Source organism: Ammospiza caudacuta, chromosome 3, assembly GCF_027887145.1.
Source record: "Ammospiza caudacuta isolate bAmmCau1 chromosome 3, bAmmCau1.pri, whole genome shotgun sequence".
NCBI lineage: Eukaryota > Metazoa > Chordata > Aves > Passeriformes > Passerellidae > Ammospiza > Ammospiza caudacuta.
This window is the reverse complement of record NC_080595.1, coordinates 117,913,532-117,939,197: the sequence shown is the minus strand read 5'-3', so window position 1 is coordinate 117,939,197 and position 25,666 is coordinate 117,913,532. Positions and strand designations below refer to the sequence as shown.

At 60.3% G+C, this 25,666-nt stretch overlaps 1 protein-coding gene across 1 annotated transcript; it reads right to left on the bottom strand.

Moving 5' to 3' along the window:
- Window positions 1–1,967: 1,967 nt before the first annotated feature.
- SCARA3 (scavenger receptor class A member 3) lies at window positions 1,968–24,396 on the bottom strand. The gene is given in 10 exon segments (XM_058801537.1): window positions 1,968–2,590; window positions 4,848–5,894; window positions 7,348–7,446; window positions 8,005–8,162; window positions 8,681–8,854; window positions 8,917–9,160; window positions 9,717–9,785; window positions 11,133–11,263; window positions 15,593–20,611; window positions 24,256–24,396. Coding segments are annotated over 9 exon segments (6,891 nt in total). The 5' UTR covers window positions 19,939–20,611; window positions 24,256–24,396.
- Between the last annotated feature and the right edge of the window lie 1,270 nt (window positions 24,397–25,666).

The window sequence follows — 25,666 nt, the reverse complement described above, 5'->3', positions numbered from 1 at the left end:
GCGCCCGGATTTTGGGATTCCCCTAAAGCCGGGGTTGGGGATCCCCCCCCAAAAGCCGAGATTTGGGGTCCCCTAAATTCTGGATTTGGGATCTTCCAAAGCTGGGATTTGGGAATGCCGGCCCGGGATGAGGGAAAGGGGAATAGGAACCCCGAAATTTGGGATTTGGGATCTCCTAAAACCGAGATTGGGGATCCCCTAAATCTGGGATTTGGGATCTGGGTACGGGATGAGGGAGAGGGGAATGGGAACCCCTAAATTCGGGATTTGGGAATGCCAGCCCGGGATGAGGGAAGGGAGGATGGGATCCCCTAAAACCGGGATTGGGGTCCCCCTAAAACTGGGATTAGGGATTTGGGATCCAGGATGAGGGAAAGGGGAATGGGAACTCCTAAATTTGGGATTTGGGATCCCCTAAAACCAGGATTTGGGAATCCCAGCCTGGGATGAGGGGGAAGGGAGGATGCGATCCCCTAAAACCAGGGTCTGGGATCCCCTAAAACCGGGATTTGGGATCCGGATCTGGTATGAGGGAAAAGGAGATGGGAACCCCGAAATTTGGGATATGGGATCCCCTTAATTCGAGATTTGGGAATCCCAGCCTGGGATGAGGGAAGAGGGGATGGGATCCCCTAAATCTGGGATTGGGGATCCCCTAAATCTGGGATTGGGGATCCCCCAAAGCTGGGATTTGGGAATCCCCTAAAGCCAAGATTTGGGATCTCCTAAATTCGGGATTTGGGATCTCCTAAATTCAGGATTTTGGGATCCCCTAAGTTCGGGATTTGGGATCCCCTAAAGCCAAGATTTGGGATCTGGGGCTCGGAGCGTTCCCAGTTCCCGCTGGGCTGTCCCAGAATTCCCAGTATTCCTGGAATTCCCAGTTCAGGATGCACAGGGACCTTTATTGAGCCGCGACACCGCGGGGACACCTCGGGGACACCCCCAGGCCCAGCCGGGACCCCCCCGGATTCCCGAAAAATTCCCAAAAAAATTCCCAAGGAATTCCTGGGGGCGAGGACCGGCCCCTGGCCCCGAGCTGGGAGGGACACTGCAGGGACACTGCGGGGACACCGCGGGGGTGGCACTGGGGTCCCTGTCCCCGTCCTGGGGTGACACTGGGGACCCCTTGTCCCAGTTCCTGTCCTTGTCCCCGTGTCCCCTCCCGGGGGTGGCGCTGCCGTCCCCCCGTCCCTGTCCCGCTGTCGCTGCCCCTGTCACCCTGTGTGACACACGGCCGTGTCCCGCTGTCGCTGTCCTGGGGGTGGCGCTGCTGTCCCCCTGTCCGTGTCCCCTGTCCGTGTGTCGCTGTCCCTGTCCTGGGGGTGGCACCGCTGTCCCCCTGACCGTGTCCCCCTGTACTGTACCCCTGTCGCTGTCCCGGTGAGGATCCCGGTGTCCCCCTCTCTCCGGGATGTCCCTGTGTCACCGCTGTGTCCCTGTCCCGGTCAGAGTCCCGGTGGCCCGGGCGGTCCCGGTGTCCCCGGCATTCCCGGCTCTCCCGTCTCCCCGGGTTCTCCCTGTCCCCGCTGTCCCCTGTCCTTCTGTCCCCCTGTCCCTGTCCCAGTCATGGTCCTGGTGTCCCCTGTCCCTGTCATGGTCCCGGCAATCCCGGTATTCCCGGCGCTCCCGTCTCCCCGGGCTCCCCCGCTGTCCCCGCTGTCCCTGTCCCAGTCGTGGTCCCGGTGGTCCGGGCGGTCCCGGCAATCCCGGTATTCCCGGCTCTCCCCGGGCTCCCCCGCTGTCCCCCTGTCCCTGTCCCAGTCATGGTCCCGGTGTCCCCTGTCCCTGTCATGGTCCCGGCAGTCCCGGCATTCCCGGCTCTCCCCGGGCTTCCCCGCTGTCCCTGTCCCCCTGTCCCCAGTCATGGTCCTGGTGGCCCGGGCGGTCCCGGCAGTCCCGGTATTCCCGGCGCTCCCGTCTCCCCGGCTCTCCCGCTGTCCCTGTCCCGCTGTCCCTGTCCCCAGTCATGGTCCCGGTGGTCCGGGCGGTCCCGGTGGCCCGGGCGGTCCCGGCAGTCCCGGTATTCCCGGCTCTCCCCTCTCCCCAGGCTCCCCCGCTGTCCCTGTCCCCAGTCATGGTCCCAGTGGTCCGGGCGGTCCCGGTGGTCCGGGCGGTCCCGGTGGTCCGGGCGGTCCCAGTGGTCCGGGCAGTCCCGGTGGTCCGGGCGGTCCCGGTGGCCCGGGCGGTCCCGGCAATCCCGGTATTCCCGGCTCTCCCCTCTCCCCGGGCTCCCCCACTGTCCCCGGTTCCCCGGCTGTCCCGGTCTCCCCGCGGGCTCCGGGCTGTCCCTCTGTCCCCGGTACCCCCTTGGCTCCCGGGGCTCCGCTCCCGCCCGGTGTCCCCGGTTCCCCGCGGGCTCCGGGCAGGCCCATCCCGCCCTTGGCGCCCTTGGGCCCGGGGCTCCCCGGCGCTCCGCTCGGGCCCGGTTCTCCGCGCGGCCCCGGCGCTCCGGGCGCTCCCGGCGGCGCTCCCGGCGCTCCCGGCGCTCCCCAATCCCCGCGGCCGCCCCCGGGGCCCGCAGCTCCCGGAGCGCCCCCGGACCCGGTGTCGCCCTCGGGGCCGCGCGGCCCCGGCAGCCCCGGAACGCCTGGAACGACAAAGAGGGGATACGGGAATGGGAATGGTCCGGGAAAAACGGGAATGGCACGCGGGGAATGGGAATGGTCACGGGAAAACCGGGAATTTCACACAGGGAATGGTCACGGGGAAACTGGGAATTTCACACAGGGAATGGTCACGGGAAAACCGGGAATGCTACATGGGGAATGGTCACGGGAAAAACGGGAATTCCAGCCTGGGGAATGGGAATGCTCCCGGGAAAACCGGGAATTCCACAAGGGGAATGGGAATGATCCTGGGGAAACCGGGAATTCCACACGGGGAATGGGAATGGTCCCGGGAGAAATGGGAATTCCATCCGGGGAATGGGAATGATCCCAGGAGAACTGGGAATTCCATCCCAGGAAAAACGGGAATTCCACACGAGGAATGATCTGATACCAGGAAAAACAGAAATTCCATCCAGGGAATGGGAATGGTCCTGGGGAAACTGGGAATGCCATCCCGGCAATGGGAATGCTCCTGAAAAACTGGGAATTCCACACGGGTAATGCTCTGGTCCCAGAAAACCGGGAATTCCATCTGGGGAATGCTCCAGTCCCGGGAAAACCAGGAATTTCATCTGGGGAATGCTCTGGTCCTGGAAAACCAGGAACTCCATCCCAGGAATGCTCCGGTCCTGGAAAACTGGGAATTCCATGCCAGGAATGCCCTGGTCCTGGAAAACTGTGAATTTCATCCGGGGAATGCTCTGGTCCCAGGAAAACCAGAAATTCCACGGAGGGAATGCTCTGGTCCCAGGAAATTTGGGATGGATGAAAATTTCATCCGGGGGATGCAGGAACACTCCAATCCCGGGAAATCCGGGAATTCGACCCAGGGGGATTGGGAAGAGCCGCTGGTTCCGTGCTGGGAGGACACAGGGGATTGGGGGGGGGAGTGACACCGGAGGGAGTCGGGGACATTCCCAAATCCCAAAATCCCACCGCTCATCCAGAGGGGGCAGCCCCACATCCACGGGATGATCCTGGTGCCATCCCAAACTTCTAGTTTGGATCCTCCTCCAGCTGCTTTGGGATCAGGATTCCCAAAATCCCACCCCTCATCCAGGGAAGGGTCACCTCTCCCTGGGACAGCCCCACACGCATGGGATGATCCCGGTGCCATCCCAGACCTCGGAGTGGGGCTTTGGATCCTCCTCCAGCTGCTTTGGGATCAGGATTCCCAGAATCCCACCCCATCCCAAGAACAGTCACCTCCCTGCTGTCCCTGTGCCCCCATCCGGGGACAGCCCCACATCCCGGTGCCATCCCAGACCTCAGACCTCTCTTCCACGTTCCTTGGGATCAAGATTCCCAAAAATCCCACCCCATCCCAAGAAGAGTCACCTCCCTGCTGTCCCGGGACAGCCCCAAACCCACAGGATGATCCCAGCCCATCCCAGACCTGATGGTTTGGATCCTCCTCCAGCAGATTTGAGATCAGAGTTCCCAAAATGCCACCCCATCCCAAGAACAGTCACCTCCCACTAGGACAGCCCCAAACCCATGGGATGATCCCAGTGCCATCCCAGACCTCAGGGTGTGGATCCTCCTCCAGAAGATTTGGGATCAGGGTTCCCGAAATGCCACCCCTCATCTAGGGAAGGGTCACCTCTACCTGGGGCAGCCCCAAAACCCATGGGATGATCCCAGCCCATCCCAGACCTCCGAGTTTGGATCCTCCAGCAGATTTGGGATCAGGATTCCCAAAATGCCACCCCATCCCAAGAAGAGTCACCTCCCTGCTGTCCCAGGGACAACCCCAAACCCATGGGATGATCCCAGCCCATCCCAGACCTCAGGGTTTGGATCTTGCTCCACATTCCTTGGGATCAGGATTCCTGAAATGCCACCCCATCCCAAGAACAGTCACCTCCCACAAGGACAGCCCCAAACCCACGGGATGATCCCGGTGCCATCCCAAACCTCAGGGTTTGGATCCTCTTCCAGCTGATTTGGGATCAGAATTTCCAAAATCCCAGCCCTAATTCAGGGAAGGGTCACCTGTCCCTGGGACAGCCCCGCACCCATGGGGTGATCCCAGCCCATCCCAGAAAGATGGGATTCTTCTCCGCGTTCCTTGGGATCAGGATTCCCAAAATCCCACCCCATCCCAAGAAGAGTCACCTCCCTGCTGATCCCAGTCCATCCCAGACCTCAGCCAGGATCATTCCCGGGGATCAGGACCCCCCAATCCCGCCCCATCCCGGTAAATCCACATTCCCTCCCCGGCTCCGTGCTGACCTCGGATCTGGCTGGCATTCCGCAGCATCTCCCCGTGCCGCGCATCCACCGCCCTCATCTCCTGCACGGCCAGGCTCAGGTTCCTCACGCCCAGCTCCAGCCGCATTCCCAGGATCCCGGATCGCTCCCGCAGCTCCTCCGTTCCCGCCCGGATCGCCGCCGCGTCCCTGCTCATCTCCCGCAGCTCCCGGCCGTGCCCGCGCAGCTCCCGCCCGCAGGAATCGCGCGCGGCCTCGAGGAAGCGCAGCATGGCGCGCACGTGCGCCTCCGCGCCGCCCGCGCCGGCCTCGACGCTCCGCAGCTCCTCCCGCAGCGATTCCAGCCGGGATTGCAGCTCCCGCAGCCGCTCCTGCCCGCGCTGGCGCCCGCGGGCGCGGCGCCGCCGCAGCTCCTGCGCGCCGTCCCGCTGCTCCTCCAGCTGCGCCGCGGCCCCGTCCAGCCGCAGCTGCAGCGCCAGCAAATGCACCGCCAGCTCCTGCAGCCCCTCGGAATTCCGGGAGGTTTCCCGCACGGCCGGGCCCAGCCCCGCCTGGAAGCTCCGGAGCTGATCCGCGCTCCGGGATGAATCCGCGCGGAGCGTCCCGAGGAGCCGCGTCAGGCTCTGCCCTTTGGCCGACGCCGCCCGCAGCGCCGGCGCCTCCTCGTCCGCGTTCTCCTGGAGCTCGCGGAGAAGCCAGGAATTCTGCGCCAGGCTGGAATTCAGCAGCTCCACCGCTGCTCCAAGCTGGGATTCCCGCCAGGCCAGATCCCGCAGGGAATTCCGCAGGCGGGCGGTGCCGCCCTGGCACTCCCCAGCCCAATCCCGCAGCCGCTCCAGGCTCTGGCTGATGCTCCTCAGGGAACCGGAGCAGATTTCCAGCCCCATGGAGAGGTCGGAGCCGGCGCTGGCCAGGCGGGCCTGGCTGTGGGCAGTTTGATCCAGCTGGAATTCCTGCGCCTGGAGCGTCTCCCGCAGCTCTGAGAGCTCCCGCTGCAGCTCCGAGAGCTCCCGGCCCAGCGACGCCGTGTCCCAGAACACGGAGCTGTTCCCAGAGCTTCTTCTCCCGCCTGAGATGGGGACAGGATCTGGATGTTATCCTGTTATCCCGCTCTTCTGTTATCCTGTTACCCCGTTATCCTGCCATCCCGTTATCCCATTATCCTGTTATGCTGTTATTAGCCTGTTGTTATCCCGTTATCCCATTACCCCTTATGCCATTATCCTGTTATCCTACTGTTATCCTGTTGTTATCCTGTTACCCCCTTATCCCATTATCCCCCTATTCCATTATCCCATTACCCCATTATCATATTATCCCATTATCCTGCCATCCCGTTATCCCTATTATCCCATTGTTATCCTGTCATTATCCCCATTATCCCGTTATCCCTTATCCTGTTGTTATCCCATTGTTATCCCGTTTTCCCACAATCCCGTTATCCCATTACCTCGTTATCCCGTTATCCCCATTATCCCATCTTTACCCCATTGTTATCCCATTGTCTTTTCATTATCCCCTTGCCATCCGGTCATTATCCCATTGTTATCCCCTTGTTTTCCTGTTGTTATCCCATTGTTATCCCATTGTTATCCCATTGTTATCCCGTTGTTGTCCCATCGTTATCCCATTGCTATCCTGTTCTTATCCCACTGTTATCCCGTTGTTATCTCGTTGTTATCATATTGTTATCCCGTTGCTATCCCATCATTATCCCGTTGCCATCCCATTGTTATCGCGTTGTTATCCTGTTGTTATTCTGTTCTTATCCCACCGTTATCCCATCATTATCCCATTATCCCGTTGTTATCCCGTTGTTATCTGATTACCCTCTTGTTATCCCATTGCTATTCCATTGCTATCCTGTTGTTATCCCATTGTTATCCCGTTGTTATCCCAAATCCTTTGGAATTCCAGGATTCCATGATCCCGGAAATGGGCACTGGGGAAATTCCAGCCTGATCCCAAATCTCTTCCCACCCAAATCCTTCAGAATTCCAGGATTCCATCACCCCAGAGATGGGCACTGTGGAAATTCCAGCTTGATCCCACCCAAATCCCTTCCCACCCCAATCCTTGGGAACTGGAGGATTCCATGATCCTGGAGCTGGGCACTGGGACAATTCCAGCCTTATCCCACCCCAATCCATTGGAATTCCAGGATTCCATGATCCTGGCACTGGGCACTGGGAGATCTTCTCCAAAGCCCCACCCACCAACCCCACCCTCGGGATCTGCCCAAAATCCTGGGAAAAAAAGCGGGGAGCTGGAAAAGGAGGGATCCCTGGGAAAGAGGGAATCCCTGGGAAAGGGAGGGATCCCTGGGAAAGGGGGAATCCTGGGAAAAGGGAGGGATCCCTGGAAAAGGGGGAAATTCATGGAAAAGGGGGAATCCCTGGAAAAGCTCACCCAATCCCTGGAGAAGGGGAATCCCTGGAGAAGGGGAATCCCTGGAAAAGCTCGCCCAATCCCAGGGAAAGGGGAATTCTGGGAAAAGGGGAATTAATCCCTGGAAATCTCACCCCTTGCCTGGAGCTGCTGGTGCAGGGAGAGGATCCCGCGCTCCCACGAGGCCTGGGCTGAGCTGATCTCCGCGGAGATGGAATCCACCCTCCGGAATGCTGCCCGGGAATGTGGGAATGCCGCGGGATCGGGATGGGCATTCCCGGGACTGGGATCTGCCAGAGATCCTCCAGGATTGATCCCTTGGGAATGGGAGATCCCTGGGGATCACCTGGGAGGGGTTGGGGTCCAATCCCCTCGGGAATTCCATCCCTCGGGAATGTGGGATCCCTGGGATCCCCCTGGGAATTGCTGGAATCCAACATCCTCCAGGATTGATCCTTTGGGAATTGCCGTCCCTGGGATCCGCCTGGGAATCTCTGGGATCTCCCCTCCAGGTGATGCCCACGGTGCCCATGGATCAATCCCCCCCATCCCAGGATAATTCCCGAGGGATCCCAGGGGCTCTGGGAGTCCCACCCCGATCGTATTCCCGGAACCCCCGATGGCAATCCCGACCCCAACTCTGACCCTGATCCCAATCCCAATCCTGATTGCTATCCCAACCCCGACCATGACCCCACTCCCAATCACAACCCCAGTCCCAATCCCAACCTGAATCTGATCCCAACTCCAATCCTGACCCTAATCCCAATTCTGATCCCAATCCCACTCACCCAGCGCTCCCAGCGTGGCCATGGCGGCCAGGATCAACCCAATCATGTTCCCGATCATGATCCTGACCCCAGTCGCAATCCCAACCCCAATCCCATTCCCAACTCCAATCTCTACATCAAACCCAATTCCGATCCCCTTCCCAATCCCGATCCTGATCCTGCTCACCCAGCGTGGCCACAGCGGCCAGGATCAGCCCGGCCATTCCGAACAGGATCCTGATCCCAATCCCGAACCCAATCCTGATCCTGATCCCAATCCCAAACCCAGTCCTGACCCCGATCCCAATCCCTCTCACCCAGCGCTCCCAGCATGGCCACGGCAGCCAGGATCAGCCCGGCCATCCAGAACAGGACCCTGATCCCAATCCCAAACCCAATCCCAATCCCATCCCCATTCCCAATCCCATTCCCGTTCCCAATCCCGCTCACCCAGCGTTTCCAGTGTGGCCACGGCCACCAGGATCATCCTGGCCATCCCGAACAGGATCCTGATCCCAATCCTGACCCCAATTCCAACCTCAATCTCAATCCCATTCCTGACTCAATCCCGCTCACCCAGCGCTCCCAGCGTGGTCACGGCTGCCAGGATCATCGCGGCCATCCCGAACAGGATCCTGATTGTGATCCCCACCCCGATCCCAATCCAGATCCCAATCCCATTCCCAATCCCGCTCACCCAGCGTTCCCAGCGTGGTCACGACTGCCAGGATCATCCCGGCCATCCCGAACAGGATCCTGATTGTGATCCCCACCCCGATCCCAATCCCGATCCCATTCCCGATCCCGCTCACCCAGCGTTCCCAGCGTGGCCACGGCCGCCAGGATCATCCCGGCCATCCCGAACAGGATCCTGATTGTGATCCCCACCCCGATCCCAATCCCGATCCCGATCCCATTCCCGATCCCGCTCACCCAGCGTTCCCGGCGTGGCCACGGCCGCCAGGATCATCCCGGCCATCCCGAACAGGATCCTGATTGTGATCCCCACCCCGATCCCAATCCCGATCCCGATGCCATTCCCGATCCCGCTCACCCAGCGTTCCCAGCGTGGCCACGGCCACCAGGATCATCGTGGCCATCCCGAACAGGATCCGCACGGCAGCGCCCAGCCCGGGATCCCCGCGGCACCGGGACCGGGACTGGGAACGGGAATGGCCTGGAAGGGATCCCGGCGTTGGGATGGGCCTCTCCCAATGGCCCTGACCCCAAACCCCGACCCTGAACCTGACCCCAAACCCCAAACCCCGACCCCAGACCCGAAACCCGACCCCATATCCTGACCCCAAACCCGACCACAAACCCCTAACCCGGCCCCAGACCTGACCCCAAACCCCAAACCCTGAGCCCAAACCCTGACCCCAAACCTGACCCCAAACCCCAAACCTGACCCCAAACCCCAATCCCAAACCTGACCCCAAACTCCAAACCCCGACCCCAAACCCTGACCCCAAACCCGACCCCAAACCCCCAGACCCGAAACCCGACCCCACATCCTGACCCCAAACCCGACCACAAACCCCCTAACCCAGCCCCCGACCTGACCCCAAACCCCAAACCCCGAGCCCAAACCCGAAAACCTGACCCCAAACCCTGAGCCCAAACCCCAAACCCTGACCCCAAACCTGACCTCAAACCCCAAACCCGACCCCAAACCTGACCCCAAACCCCAACCCCAAACCCCGACCCTGAACCTGACCCCAAACCCCACTCACCTCTCCCTTTGGGGCCGAAGGGCAGCCGCGCCTCCTCCTCTTCCTCCTCCTCCTCAGCTGCCGTGGCCTCTGCGGGCACAGAGAGCGGGGTCAGGGACACCGGATCCCATCCCTGATCCCTGCGATCCCAAATCCCACCCAGATCCCATCCCGGATCCCTGCGATCCCAAATCCCATCCTGAGCATCCCTGGGATCTCAAATCCCACTCCAAGGATCCGTGAGGTCCCAAATCCCGTTCCAGGGACCCCTGAGAGTCCAGATCCTATCCAGGAGTCCCTGAGATCCTGAATCCCATCTTGGCATCCCTGAGATCCCAAATCTCATCCCAGGTTCCTGAGATCCCAAATCCTGTTCCCGGGATCCCTGAGCTCCAAGATCCCATTCCAGGGATCCCTGATATCCCAAATCCCGTTCCGGGATCCCTGCTATTCCAAATCCTATCCCAAGGATCCCTGAGAGCCCAGATCCCATTCCAGAGATCCCTGAGATCCCAAATCCTGTTCTAGGGATCCCTGGGAGCCCAAATCCCATCCCCCTCTCCCCCCAATGGATTTTTGGGATATCCCCAGTGGGAATTTAGGATTCCCCCCTGGGTGGGGTTTTGGGATTCTCCCCAGGTGGTTTTGGGATCCCCTCCCAGTGGGATTTTTGGGATTCTCCCGGGTGGGTTTTTAGGATTCCCAAATGGGATTTTGGGATTGTCCCCGGGTGGGTTTTTGAGATCCCCCCCCAGTGGGATTTTGGGATTCTCCCAGCTAGGTTTTGGGATTCCTGGGTGGGATTTTGGGATTCCCGAGTGAGATTTTGGGATTCTCCCTCTGTAAATTTTTGACATCCCCTCTAATGGGATTTTGGGATTCTCCCCGGGTGGGATTTTGGGATTCTCCCCGGGTGGGATTTTGGGATTCGTGAGTGGGTATTTGGGATCCCCTCTCAGTGGAGTTTTGAGATCCCCTTTCTTGGGATTTTGGGATTCCCCCTGTAAGTTTTTGGGATCCCCTCCCAGTGGGATTTTGGGATTCTCCCGGGTGAGTTTTTGGGATTCCCGAGTGGGATTTTAGGATTCTTCCAGGTGGGTTTTTGGTGAGATTTTCAGATTCCCGAGAGGGATTTTGGGATTCCCAAGTGGGATTTTGGGATTCCCCCTGTAAGTTTTTGGGATCCCCTTCAATGGGATTTTGGGGATTCTCCCCCAGTGGGTTTTTGGGATCCACTCCCAGTGGGATTTTTGGGATTCTCCTGGGTGGGTTTTTGGGATTCCCTCCTGGGGGTTTTGGGATCCCCTCCAGTTTTGGGGGAGGGGATTTGGGATATTGGGATCCCCTTCCAGTGGCATTTTGGGATTCCGGGGTGGCATTTTGGGATTCCCGAGTGAGATTTTGGGATCCCCCCCGGTTGGGATTTCGGGTGCTCACCTCTCATGTTCCCCGGGCCGGGCTCAGCGCTCCCAATTCCCGGAATTCCGAGCCCGGAGCAGCTCCGGGAGCGGCGCCCCCGCTCCGGCCCCGCGGCCCCGAAACCGCCCCGGGGGCAGCGCGCGGGATTCCTGGCGGGAGCGAGCGGGGAAAAACGGGAAAAACCGGGAAAAACGGGAAAAACCGGGGAAAAGGGAAGAGCGGGGAAAACCGGGAATAGGGGGAATAACGGGAAAAGTTGAAAAAGGGGGGAAAAGTGGGAATAGCGGGAAAAGAGAGAAAATAGGGAAAAGGTGGAAAAGGTGGAAAAAAGGGAAAAGTGGGAAAGGCAGGAAGAGCAAGAAGAGCGCGCCCCGGCCGGGTTGGACAGCGGCCACCAAAAACCGGGATTTGGGATCGGGGCTGGAAAAGGAGCGGCCGATGCCGAGCCCGCCCCCAGGGAGGGGAAAGGGGCGGGATCGGGAATGGGGTCGGGAACGGGGCTGGGATTGCGGGCGGGATCGGGAATGGGGTCGGGAACGGGGGCTGGGATTGCGGGCGGGATCGGGAATGGGGTCGGGAACGGGGGCTGGGATTGAGGGCGGGAATTGGGGATGGGGTCGGGAACGGGGCTGGGACTGGGGGCGGGAATTGGGGTCTGATCCCTGGATTTGGGGGCAGGATTGGTTTGGGATCTGACCCCTGGATTTGGGATGTGACCCCTGGATTTGCGGCAGGAATAGGGGATGGGTTTGGGATCTGATCCCTGGATTTGGAGTGGGAATAGGGGATGGGTTTGGGATCTGATCCCTGGATTTGGGGCAGGGATGGGGGATGGATTTCGGGTCTGATCACTGGATCTGGGGCAGGGACCTGATCCCTGAATTTGGAGTGGGAATAGGGGATGGGTCTGGGGCAGACATTGGAAAATGGGGATGCTGGGAATGGCCTCTGGATTTGGGGATCTCATGTGGGAAACAGACCTGGGATGGGACTCCTGATCTGGGATTGGATTCCTGGGTTTGGGATGGGATTCAGGGATCTGGGATGGGATTCCTGGATCTCAGGTGGGATTCCTGAACTGGAATGGGATTCAGGGATCTGGGATGAGATTCCTGGACCTGAGACAGGGATCTGGGATGGGATTCCTGGGTTTGGGAGGGGATTCCTGGTTGGGGATAGGATTTCTGGTCTGGGATGGGGATCTGGGATGGGATTCCTGGGTTTGGGATGGGATTCCTGGGTTTGGGATGAGATTCCTGGGTTTGGGATGGGATTCCTGGGTTTGGAATGGGATTCCTCATCTGGGACAGAGATCTGGGATTGGAATCCTGATCTGGATCAGGAATCTGGGATAGGATTCCTGGGTTTGGGGTGGGATTCCCGATTCCCGATCTGGGACAGAGATCTGGGATGGGATTCCTGATCTGGGATGGGAATCTGGGATGGGATTCCTGGGTTTGGGATGAGATTCCTGGTCTGGGATGGGATTCCTGGTCTGGGATGGGATTCCTGGTCTGGGATGGGATTCCTGGGTTTGGGATGGGATTCCTGGACCTGGGATGGGATTCCTGAGTCCGAGATGGGATTCTTGGACCTGGGACGGGGGTCTGGGACGGGATTCCTGGGTTTGGGAAGGGATTCCTGATTATGGATGGGATTCCTGGTCTGGGATGGGATTCCTGGTCTGGGATGGGATTCCTGGGTTTGGGGCAGGATCTCTGAGCTGGGATGGGATTCAGGGATCTGGGGCTGGATCAGGGATCCTGGGAACATTCCCTGGATCTGGGGCCGGGTCCCGCCTGGATCCCAGGGTGATCCCAGTGATCCCAGGGCAGGGCTGGGATTCCCACAGGATCAGGAACATCCCGAGGTTCCTCAGCCCCCCCATCCCACCCAGGGAATTTAAAAATTCCCAGGAATCTGAGGGAGCAGAGCCCTCCTCGGGCTGTGTCCTCAGCTCATTCCCGGATTTTGGGGATCCCGGGATCTTCCTCCTCCTCCTCCTCATCATCATCCCCATCCCTGGGAATTCCCAGCCCCTGGAGCTGATCCCAAATCCTGCTCCGGGATTTCCCGGCTGGTGGATCCCAGTTTGGGATTCCTGGGATTTTGACCTCTCAGGGCTCTTTTCCCATCCCAGTTTTTCCAGAATTCCGGGGTTTTAGGGGCCAGAGGGGCTCGGGGAGCCTGAAATGGGAAAAATGGGAAAGGAGGGTCCGGAACCTTTGGAAGGAGCCTCGGGAAAAGCCCCTGGAAAAATTCAAATTGGGATTTGAATTGGAAATAAAATTGGGATTCAGTTTGGGATTTTAATTGGGATTCAGATTGGGACTTTAATTGGAATTCATATTGGGATTTTAGTTGGAATTAAAATTGGGATTTTAATTGGAATTCAAATCGAGATTCAGCCCCCAAAATTCCCTGGATCTGGGGGTGGACTCCATAGAAACTCCCCCTGGAATGTGAGGAGGAGGAATGGCCTTGGGGCTGTGGAGATTGCCCAGAGAATTCCCGAAGAATTCCCGCTTATCTCCTCCAAGGATTTAACCCCATCCTGCCCGGAGCCGGCGGGAACGGGGACGGGAGAAGGAGGAAAAGTCAAGGCTGGAGTTCAAACTCGGTTTTAATGAAAGCAACGAGAGGTAGAAACGGAGGGAAAACATTCCGGGGGAAAACCTTCCAGGGGGAAGAACATTCCATAAAAAACATCCCAGGGGAAAAACATCCCAGGGGGAAAATATCCCAGGGGAAACATCCCAGGGAAAAAACTCCAGTGAAAACATTCCATAAGAAAACATTCTATGGGAAAAACTCCAGTGAAAACATTCCATAAGAAAACATTCCAGGGAAAACATGTCCCTGCCAGCGGAGCAGGAGGTTGAGCCAGGCTTAGTCCGGCCTGAAATCTCTCCCTGGCCTAAAACCTCGCTCAGTCCCACCTAAAATCTCTCCCTGGCCTAAAAGTCCTTCAGTCCCGACTTAAATCCTCACCAGTTCTAAAAGGTTCCAATTCTCACCTAAAATCCAACCCAGTCTGGCTTAAAAGAGCCCCAGTCCTGTCTAAAACCTCTCCCAGGCCTAAAGCTCTGCTCAGCCCTGCCCAACAGCCCAGTCCCACCTTAAAGCCTCTCAGTCCCGCCTAAAACCTTCACCAGGCCTAAAAGCTCTCCCTGTCGAGCCTGAAATATCTCAAAGTCCAGCTTAAAACCTCTCCCAGCTGAGCCTAAAAGCTCTCCCAGCCCTAAACCCAGCCCATGTCCCACCTAAATCCCCCAGCACAGCCCAACCTCCCCCAGCCCCTCACAGTGGGGCCTGGATCTGGCGCATCCCAATCCTGGATCCCAGATCCCAATCCTGGATCCCAGATCCCAATCCTGGAACGCAGATCCCAAATCCCAATCCTGGATCCCAGATCCCAATCCTGGATCCCAATCCTGGATCCCAGATCCCAATCCTGGAACGCAGATCCCAAATCCCAATCCTGGATCCCAATCCTGGATCCCAGATCCCAATCCTGGATCCCAGATCCCAATCCTGGATCCCAGATCCCAGATCCCAATCCTGGATCCCAGATCCCAATCCTGGATCCCAGATCCCAAATCCCAATCCTGGATCCCAGATTCCAATCCTGGATCCCAATCCTGGATCCCAGATCCCAATCCTGGAACGCAGATCCCAATCCTGGAACGCAGATCCCAATCCTGGATCCCAGATCCCAATCCTGGATCCCAATCCCAGATCCCAATCTCAATCCCCCAGCTCCCACCCCTGATCCCAGCTCCTGGATCTTGGTTCCTGATCCCAAACCTGGCTCCTAATCCTGCGTCCCACATCCCAAATCCCAATCCCAGCTCCCAGTGCAGAATCCAGGCTCTCAATCCCAATCCCAGCTCACAGATCCTCATCCTGGATCTCAGATCCTGATCCCAGCTCCTGATCCTGGCTTTGGATCCCAATCCTGGACCCTGATCCCAATCCTGGCTCTCAGTCCCAGCTCCCAATCCTTGCTCCTGATCCCAGCTCTCAGTTCTGGCTTTGGATCCCAATCCCAGCTCCCAATCCTAACTCCCACATCCTGCTCTCAATCCCAGCTCCCAGATCTTGGTTCCCGATCCCAATCCCAGATCCCAATCCTGGCTCTTGGATCCCAATCCCAAATCCCAATCCCAGCTCTCCAATTCTGATCCTGGATCCAGATCCCAATCCCAGCTCCCAGATGCCGACCCTAACTCCCAGATCCCGATCCCAATCCCAGATCTTGCTTCCTGATCCCAATCCCTGCTCCCAGATCCCGATCCCAATCCCAGATCTTGGTTCCTGATCCCAATCCCAGCTCCCAGATCCCAATCCCAATCCCAGATCTTGGTTCCTGATCCCAATCCCAGCTCCCAGATCCCCATCCTAACTCCCAGATCCTGATCCCAATCCCAGCCCCCCGATCTTGGTTCCCAATCCCAGATCCCGATGCCAGCTCCTACCAGAGCGCTTTCTGCACCTTTTGCCGGTATCCCTCCAGGATCTCCATCGCGTTCAGCCACAAGAGCTCGTTCTCCTTCCCATTCCCATTCCCACTCCCATTCCCACCGCACTCCCCCTTCCAATCCGAATTCCTGCAGCGCACCTCCAGCGGCAGCCCGGGGATGCAGAGCAGCGCTCCCAGCTCCTCCTCCCGCACCCACTGGGCCGCGAATCCCGCCCGGATCAGCGGCAGCGCGGCCGCCCAGCCCTTCCCGAGCGCCTGCGCCACCCTGGCCACCCCCGGTGCCGCTCCCTCCGCCGGCTCCGCGGGCTCCAGGCGCCCGTGCCAGCCCAGGAGGGGCGGCCGCCGCAGCAGGTGCCACAGCCAGGCGGGTTTGGGCTTCAGCAGCACCGTGCCCACCCTCCCGAAGCGCCCAAACACCTCGTGCAGCAGCACCCGGCGCACCTCGGGCTGCGCGGGCTCCCGCAGCGGGAAGGCGTCGAGCCAGCCCGAGAGCTCGTCCTGCACCAGCAGCAGCGCCCGGAACCCCTCGGGGCTCTCCAGGAGCCCCGTGCAGAGGCTGAGCCACAGCCGGGACCAGGGGCCCCGCTCGCGCTGCGGGGCCGGGTCGGGGTCGGGATCGGGATTCCCCTCCTGGCACCGGGGGCAGCGCCGCACCCAGCGCGCCACGTCCTCGTGGGCGTTCGTCCAGGACCGCACGTGCTGCACAAGGCGCAGCGTTTCCTGCGCGCCGTCGTGGCACCGGCGGTGGCACTGCGCCACGATCTCCTGCCGCTCGTACGCCGACGGCTCCCAGTCCTTCCGGCTCTTCACGGGGTTCTCGGCCATGGCTCTGGCTCTGGCTCTCACCTCCTGCATCCATCTGCTCTCGTCCGGCGCCACGTTGCCGTGCCATCCCACCTGGCGCACCTGCAGCATTCCCGGGCAGGAGCGGAGCCGGCGCAGCGCTGCAGGCACCGTGCCCTGGCTGTAGCGCCAGCTCCGCTCGAGCTGCTTCAGCCTCGGCGCCAGCAAGGGCCAGCTGGAATAGAGGAACAGCGGGTGGCAGCTCCGGTGCTGCTCCTGCAGCTCCTGCAGCGCCTCCAGCAACGCCGCCTCCTTGTCGCAGCCCTGCCGCAGCCCCAGCAGCCACCGCTCCTCCAGGTTCACGGCAGCAAACGCCACGGACTGTTTTCCGGACGATCCCTTCTCCACGGCCAGGAACCAGACGTTGGCTTTGGGAATGTCGGCAGGCAGCTGCCAGAGCGCCGGGGCCAGCGGGATCGACACCAATCGGGGTTCCTGCAGCCCCGGGGCCAGCGGGATCGGCGCGGTTTGGGATTCCTGCCGCTCCAGGCCCTTGGTGGTCACCAGCAGCCTCCATCGCTCCGGGAGCTCGGGGTCGCAGGTGCAGCCCTCGAGCAGCGGCTTGCCCCGGAGCAGGTAACGCCCGGCGGGGCCCTGGATGAGGATGGGAGCCGGCCCCGTGAGGCTCTGGAAGGCCTCAACAGCCCAGGCGGCCGCCAGGCACGCGGCGTCCTGCGGGGCCCAGCTCTGGCCGCGGAGCCTGTGGGAGCAGTGCCGCACCGGGAGCAGCTCTCCCTCCCTCTCCTGCAGCAGCACGGCTCCCACCGAGCACTCGTGCACCGACAGCCGGATCACGAAGGGCTGGGATTTATTGGGGAAAAGCAGGGTGGGTGCCGCCTTCAGAGCCTCCTTCAGCCGCTGCAGCTGCTCCCAGCCTCCCTGTCGCCATTCCCGCTGCCACTTCCATTCCCGCTCCCCTTGCCACTTCTCCGGCACCGCCAGGGCCTGCAGCGGCATCGCCAGCTCCAAGTAGTCGGCGATGAATTCCTTCAGATCGTTGAACTCGCCGAGGACGGAGCGGAGCCGGTCGGGATGCCAGGGCTCGGGAGCGTCGCAGTGCTGGCAGATCTGGTTCAGCCTCTCGTGGAGCACGCGGCGCCCCGCGGCGCTCAGGGTCAGGCCCAGGAAATTCACCTCGGGCTGCACCAGCTGCGTCTTCTCGCGGTTCACTTTGAAGCCGGTGCTCTGGATCAGCTGCAGCACGCGGCGGGTGCGGAACCGCAGCTGCCGCCGGCGCTTGGCGGTGATGAGGATGTCGTCGGAGTAGTGGAAGACGCCGCGGGCGGTGTCGGGGCTCAGCTGGCTCAGCATGGCGGCCACGCGGCGGTGCAGGATGGAGGCGGTGCCGCGGAACGTCGGCGGCAGCCGCGTGAACAGGAACTGCTGGTCCCCGAAGGTGAAGGCGAAGCGGTGCCAGCAGCTGGAGGCCAGCGGGATGGCGAGGCAGGCGTTGGACAGGTCCAGCACGGAGAAGAAGCGGCTGCGGGGGTTGATGGAGGTCAGGAGCCTGTCCCGGTCCAGCCGCTCCTGGGGCTCCACGGGGGTGGCGGCGTTGAGGGCGCGGCAGTCCAGGCTGAGGCGGACGCCGCGCCCATGCGGTTTTTGGTAGAGAATCAAGGGATTGTTGGATTCAGAGGTGCCCTTCACCACGATTTCCTGGTCCTGGTACTCCTTCAGCAGCTCCGCCATCTGCTCCTCCTCGTCCGGGCGCAGCGGGCGCTGCTGCTGGAAGGGCACCGGGGCCCCGTCCAGCTGCACCTCCTCGGCCACGCGCCCGCAGTCCAGCCGGGAGCGCGCCCACACCTCCGGGAACCTCAGCTCCAGGCGGCTGGGAGCCTGCATGCCGTTCATGGCGGCCTGATCCTGATCCTGATCCTGCTCCAAGCCAGAGTCCTCCTCCGAGCTCTCGGCGTTCCCGCTGGCCCTCAGCATTCCGATGAAGCAATTTCCACATGGAATGTCGCAGTCTGGGCTGGCTCCAGAGCTCTGCTCCCAGCCTGAGTCCTCCTCCGCGCTCTCAGTGCTCCCACTCGCCCCCCGCATTCTGAGGAGGTTCCTGTAACGCCCACTGGAAATGTCGTGATCTGGGTTGGCTCCAGAGCCCTGTTCCCAGCCCAAGCTTGAGCTCGAGCCCGAGCTTGAGCCTGAGTCTAAGCCTGAGCCTGAGCCTGAGCTTGAGCCGGAGCCCGGGTCCTCCTCTGCGCTCTCGGCGCTCCCGCTGGCTCTCAGCATTCTGAGGAGGCTTCCATAAATCCCGCTGGGAATGTCGGGGTCCGGGCTGGCTCCGGAGCTCCGCTCCCGCCGGGCGCTGCGGGTGCCCCCCGGCCCCTCGGGGTAGCTGCAGAGGGGCGTCTCCGCGATGCGCCGCGCCAGCCCGGCCGCCAGCTCCGCCGTGGGCTTCCCTTCCCAGTTCGCCATGTCCTCTCCCAGCTGGAGCAGCCTCTGCCAGAGCCACTCCCTGCGCTCCGCTCCCGACAGAGCTTCCGTCCGTCTGTCCCTTCCGGGGGTGGTGGCAGCGGCAGTGACCGTCCCCCGGCTCCGGGAATTGCTGCCGGGCTCTCCCTCCTCATCCTCCCTTTTGGCAGTCCAGACCGAGGGAACGCACGCGGGCTGATCCATCCCTTCCCCTGGCACATTCCCGTTCTGGAGGGCAGTGCCACTGTCCTTGTCCCGGCTCCGGGAATTGCTGCCGGGCTCTCCCTCCTCATCCTCCCTGCTCCCAGCCCGGGGTGGGAGCGGGGCCCGACGCCGAGGCCGATCCGTCCCTTCCCTGGGCTCATTCCCGTTGTGGGTGGCACTGTCCTTGTTCGTGTCCCTCTCCTGGCTCCGGGAATTGCCGCTGGGCTCTCCCTCCTCATCCTCCCTGTTCCCAGCCCGCGGTGGGAGCGGGGCCCGACGCCGAGGCCGATCCGTCCCTTCCCTGGGCTCATTCCCGTTGCTGGCCTGGCGTGGGACACCCGGCTTGTCCCCAAAGTCCTTCCCGAGGGCTTGGGTCCCTCTGGGGCTGTTCCCCACCTGCGGCTGCTCCTGCCGGGCTCCGCCGCTCCCCGGCCCTTTCCCGTTCACCTGCGCACACCCGGGCCCGGCTCCCGCCTCTCCCGGTATCCCGGCGTCTCTCCCGGTGTGCCCGGCTCCCGGGCAATGCCGCGTCCCGGTGTGCCCGGCTCCCGGGCAATGCCGCGTCCCGGTGTGCCCGGCTCCCGGGCAATGCCGCGTCCCGGTGTGCCCGGTTCCTGGGGAATGCCCCGTCCCGGTGTGCCCGGTTCCTGGGGAATGCCCCGTCCCGGTGTGCCCGGTTCCTGGGGAATGCCCCGTCCCGGTGTGCCCGGCTCCCGGGCAATGCCGCGTCCCGGTGTGCCTCCACAGGCAGGCCCAGCCCTGCCCGGGCTGCCGGTGCCGGGACTGGGGGGAAAACTCCTCCGGGAGAGCTCCGCGATCCGCGGCCCCGGGGGCATCCTCGGGGCGCCTCCTCCTCCAGCGGGGCAGGAAGCGGAACATGGCCCCGGAGAGCGGGACGGGAACGGCGCCTCCTCTCCTCGCCGGGGCTGCGGGCAGTGCCAAACGTGGCCCGGGAATTCCGGCAGTCCCGGGGGCGTCCCAGGAATGTCCTCAGTATCAAGAGCGTTCCAAGGGTGTCCCAAGAATTTTTTTTTGAGTCCCAAGGGGTGTCCAGGAAATTTTCAGAGTCCCAGAAGTGTCCTGGAAATTCCAAAAGCGGCACGGGAATTCCGGCAGTCCCGAGGATGTTCCGGAGATGTCCCGCGGATGTCCCGAGGGTGTCCCAGGGATTTTCTCAGTCCCAAGAGTGTCCCAAAGGTGTCCAGGGAATTTTCTCTGTCCCAAGAGTGTCCCGGGAATTCCGGCAGTTCCGGAGATGTCCCGGGGGTGTCCCGGGAATTTTCTCAGTCCCAAGAGTGTCCCAGGAATTTTCTCAGTCCCACGATTGTCCCAGGAATGCCGTGAGCGCCGCGATGTCCCCGCGGTGTCGCAGCCGCCGCCGCCCGACGGTTCCGAGCCCGGGGGAGGAAGAGGAAGTCGGGCACGAGGAGGAGGAGGATGAGGATGAGGAGGAAGGTGCGCGCTCTTTCCGGGGCCACCGAGGTCACCGCCCGAGCCCGGGCCCGCTCCGGTGATTCCCGGCCGCGATTCCCGATCCCAGGGAACGTCGGAGCTGCGGGAACAGCGGGACACAAATTTTAGTGAATTCAGAGAGAGACAAACTGTAATGAATCTAGAGACACAAATTTTAGTGAATTCAGAGAGAGACAAACTGTAATGAATCTAGAGACACAAATTTTAGTGAATTCAGAGAGAGACAAACTGTAATGAATCTAGAGACACAAATTTTAGTGAATTCAGAGAGAGACAAATTAATGAAGTCAGAGAAACAGAAACTGTAGTGAATTCAGAGAGACACAAACTGTAATGAATCTAGAGACAAATTTTAGTGAATTCAGAGAGACACAAACTGTAATGAATCTAGAGACACAAATTTTAGTGAATTCAGAGACACAAACTAATGAAGTCAGAGAGACACAAACTGTAATAAATTCAGAGAGACACAAACTTTAGTGAATTCATTGAGAGACAAACTTTAAGGAATTCAGAGACACAAACTTTAGCGAATTCAGAGAGACATAAAATTTAATGAATTCAGAGAGACACAAACTTCAGTGAATTCAGAGAAACACAAATTAATGAAGTCAGAGAAACAGAAACTGTAATGAAGTCAGAGAAACAGAAACTGTAGTGAATTCAGAGAGACACAAACTTTAATGAATTCGGAGATTTTTAGAGAAGATTTTAGTTAGAGATCAGCTTTGCTGGAGTTAATTAAAATAAATAGGCAGGCCTTGATGAACTTAAGAGTAGTTAACTAATAATTGATTGTCTGTTAGCACCATGTTGGTGAAGCCCCAAAACAGATAGCCTTCAAGAAATAATGAGTTAAAACATAGAATGTGAGGCATTTGAAGAAAGCATAGCATTTAGGAAACACACAGAGCAATAAATCGGCTAAAGCACGGAACACAATGACAGGGAAGAGAGATAGGGATGGGGGAACTGATGGGCTGAGCATGTTCAGAGCCAACAATGTCAAACTGACCCTAAGAGCCTCGCCAAGCCATGGGGACCAAGCCAAGCACACGGGGAATTGGCCAAATTAGGAAAGGGGTTCAAAGGTTCAAGGAGGAAGACTCATCAGGAGACCCCAGGCCATGATGAAGGCGACCGGAACGACCACCAAGATGATCCTCAAAAGAGGCGCCCCCGCCCACGCTCCGCCTACACCACGCCCCCTATGAATATTCATGCAAAGATACGATTATGTATATGATCTGATGTAATCCTATATCCAAAACTGTATAAAAGGCCTGCCTTTGTTACGGGAAACTCAGAAATCCATTTTGTGATTTCCCCGACGCGTTGCAATAAAATACCTCCTGCTTATTTGACTTAAGCTGAGTCTCTTAGGCAGTTATTCTCGCCTTTTGGGGCAAAATCCGGCATCATTGGGTTAGCTGAGTTTATAATGAAGAATGAAGAAACTGATAAATAGCTTTTGACTGATAAATAGAAACGGATAAATAGGAATGGAAAAGTAGAAATCGATGAATAGAAATTGATAAATATGGGACAATTGTAGGAACATAAGACAAATTCCTCTGTTCTGACACCAATTGAAGACGGGAGTGGGAGTTCTACAAAGGGTTAATTTGTCGTGTTTGCATTGAAAAGGTCAGAAGGAGGAAAACTTCATTTACTTCCTCATTTTGGGACCCCTCCCCATGGAAGGGACCACGGACCCATTTCGAGGAACAAACTGCGCATGCTTAACGACTTTTGAACTAATTATCATGCTTAAGGACTTTTGAACTAATTACCAAAGTGCTGAATATTTGTATTTTGGGTGTTCAATACCCAATTATGGATAAAATAAGGGCTCTGTGATCGATCGCCTGTAAATTGCGGTGTGAATTTGGGAGCGATCCCACAATAAACCTGTATTTTCTAACTCTAAACTGTGCGAGTTTTTGTCCCTGACAGTTGGATATCGGTACGGGATCGATATCGATATTTTTAATAAATCAGCAGAACCGGGAATGCCCCTCCCCCCCGGCACGGCCGCCCCTCCCCCATCCCGCTACACCCCAAATTTCCCCTCCCCCCCCCCAAAAGCGCGGCTGGGACCCCCCAAAATGGGGGCAGCGACCCCCGGGATGCGGGAAGGGAAAAGGAGCCCCCGGGAGAAGGCGCGTCCCGCAAAACGCGGGGAAAACCCGGCCCGACGTGTTCTGACGTGTCCGGACAAGGCCCCACATGTCGCGACATGGCCCCCGCGGAGCGCGACCCGGGAGGGACCGGCCCGGCCCGGCCCAATCCCGGCATCCCTCCCCGCACTCCCGGGCTCTCGTTCCTGGGATCCCCCCACATTCCCGGGGTCCCGTTCCCATTCCCGGGGTCCCGCTCCGATCCCGGGATCCCCCCGCATTCCCGGGGTCCCGTTCCTGGGATCCCCCCGCATTCCCGGGGTCCCGTTCCCATTCCCGGGGTCCCGTTCCTGGGATCCCCCCGCATTCCCCGGGTCCCGTTCCCATTCCCGGGGTCCCGCTCCGATCCCGGGATCCCCCCGCATTCCCGGGGTCCCGTTCCTGGGATCCCCCCGCATTCCCCGGGTCCCGTTCCCATTCCCGGGGTCCCGTTCCTGGGATCCCCCCACATTCCCAGAGTCCCGTTCCCATTCCCGGGGTCCCGTCCCGATCCCGGGATCCCCCCGCATTCCCGGGGTCCCGTTCCCATTCCCGGGGTCCCGTTCCTGGGGTCCCCCCACATTCCCAGAGTCCCGTTCCCATTCCCGGGGTCCCGTTCCGATCCCGGGGTTCTCCCGTTCTCATTCCCGGGGTCCCGTTCCCATTCCCGGGATCCCCCCCGCATTCCCGGCGTCCCCCCACATTCCCGGATTTCCCCCTTATTCCCGGGGTCCCGCTCCGATACCGGGATCCCCCCGCACTCCCGGGGTCCCGTTCCCATTCCGGGGGTCCCGCAGCCCCCCAACTGCCCCGCTCATATTTCCGGGGTCCCGCTCCCATTCCCGGGGTCCCGTCCCGATCCCAGGGTCCCCCCCCCCTGCATTCCCGGGATTCTCCCACATTCCCGGATCCCCGCACGCACTCCCGGGACCTCGCTCCCATTCCCGGGGTCCCCCCCAATCCCGGGGTCTCGCTCGCATTCCCGGGACCCCGCAACCCCCCGAGTGTCCCGCACGCATTCCCGGGGCCCCTCCTGCATTCCCGGGACCTCGCCCGCATTTCCTGGATCCCGCAGCCCCCCGAGTCTCCCGCACGCATTCTCGGGGTCCCCCCAAATTCCCGGGATCCCACTCCCATTCCCGGGGTCCCGTTCCCATTCCCGGGGTCCTTCCCGCATTTCCAGGATCCCCCCACATTCCCGGGGTCCCGCAGCCCCCCGAGTGTCTCGCACGCATTCCCGGGGTCCCGCCCCCACTCCCGGGGTCCCGCTCCCGTTCCCGGAGTCTCGTTCCCACTCCCGGGTCCCGTTCCCATTCCCGGGGCCCGCTCCCATTCCCGGGTCCCGTTCTCATTCCCGGGGTCCCGTTCCCATTCCCGGGTCCCGTTCTCATTCCCGGGGTCCCGTTCCCATTCCCGGGTCCCGTTCCCATTCCCGGGGTCCCGTTCCCATTCCCGGGGCCCGCTCCCATTCCCGAGTGTCCCGCACACATTCCCGGGATCCTCGCACATTCCCGGAATTTTCCCTCCCATTCCCGGATCCCGCAGCCCCCCGAGTGTCCCGTACCCGCTCCGGGGTCCGCGGCCGGGCCGGGGGTCCCCGATCCCGGTCCCGATCCCGGTCCCGGTGCAGCTCCCGATCCCGATCCCGGTCCCGGTCCTGATCCCGATCCCGATCCCGGTGCCGGTCCCGATCCCGATCCCGGTCCCGATCCGGGTCCGAGTCCCCGCGGGATGGGGGCGGTCTCGGCCCCGCCCCGCCCCCGCCCCGCTGTCCCGGTTCCCGGTTCCCATTGTTCTCCGGGAATGACGGACCCGGATCGGGCGGGACCCGGCGGGCCGTGCCTCAGTTTCCCCTGGGAATGTGCTGCTCCAGGAATTTGGGCGACCCCAGGATTGGCGGTCTGTGCCTCAGTTTCCCCCTGGAATGTTGCAGCCCGGGAATTTGGGGGATCCCAGGACTGGACCGGGCTGTGCCTCAGTTTCCCCAGGAATATCGCAGGAACGAACGGGAATTTGGGGGATCCCAGGATTGGGGGGGCTGTGCCTCAGTTTCCCCCGGAATGCCGCAGGAAGAAGCGGGAATCTGGGGGGATCCCAGGATGAAGGGGGGTTCGTGCCTCAGTTTCTCCGGGAATTTGAGGCGGGAATTTCAGGGTGGGAATTTGGGGGATCCCGGGATGTTGGGCGGTTTGTGCCTCAGTTTCCCCCTGGAACGCTGCAGTGAGGAGCCGGAATTTGAGGGACCCCAGGATGAAGGTGGGTGTTTGTGCCTCAGTTTCCCCCCGGAATGCGGCAGCTCTAGAAAGGAGAAGGAATTTGGGGGATCCCAGGATGTTGGGGGGCGGTGCCTCAGTTTCCCCTGGAATACCGCAGTAAAAAGCCGGAATTTGAGGCTTCCCAGGATGAAGGCGGGTGTTCGTTTCGTGCCTCAGTTTCCCCAGGAATGCGGCAGCTTGAGGAAGGAGCGGGAATTCGAGGTGGGAATTTCGGAGCGGGAATTTCGAGGATGCCAGGATGGATGGGGGGGGGGGGTTGGTCTGTGCCTCAGTTTCCCCTGGAATGCTGCAGTAAAGAGCCGGAACTTGGGGGATCCCAGGATGAGGTGGGGTTCGTGCCTCAGTTTCCCCAGGAATGTGCGACTCCAGGAATTTGAGGCGGGAATCTGGGGGATCCCAGGATGTTGGGGGTGCTGTGCCTCAGTTTCCCCAGGAATGCTGCAGGAACCAGCAGGGATTTGAGGGATCCCAGGATGAAGGTGGGGCTTTGTGCCTCAGTTTCCCCCAGGAATGTGCGACTCCGGGAATTTGAGGCTGGAATTTCGGGCAGGAATTTGGGGGATCCCAATGTAATATGTGATGTAAAGTAACTCATGCTTAGGCGGGAAATGTATAAAATAAAAATTATAAAATAAATTAAACGTCTAAGGAAAATCCAACGGGCCTCTGAGCACGGACAGCCCAGAGAAACATTGCCAC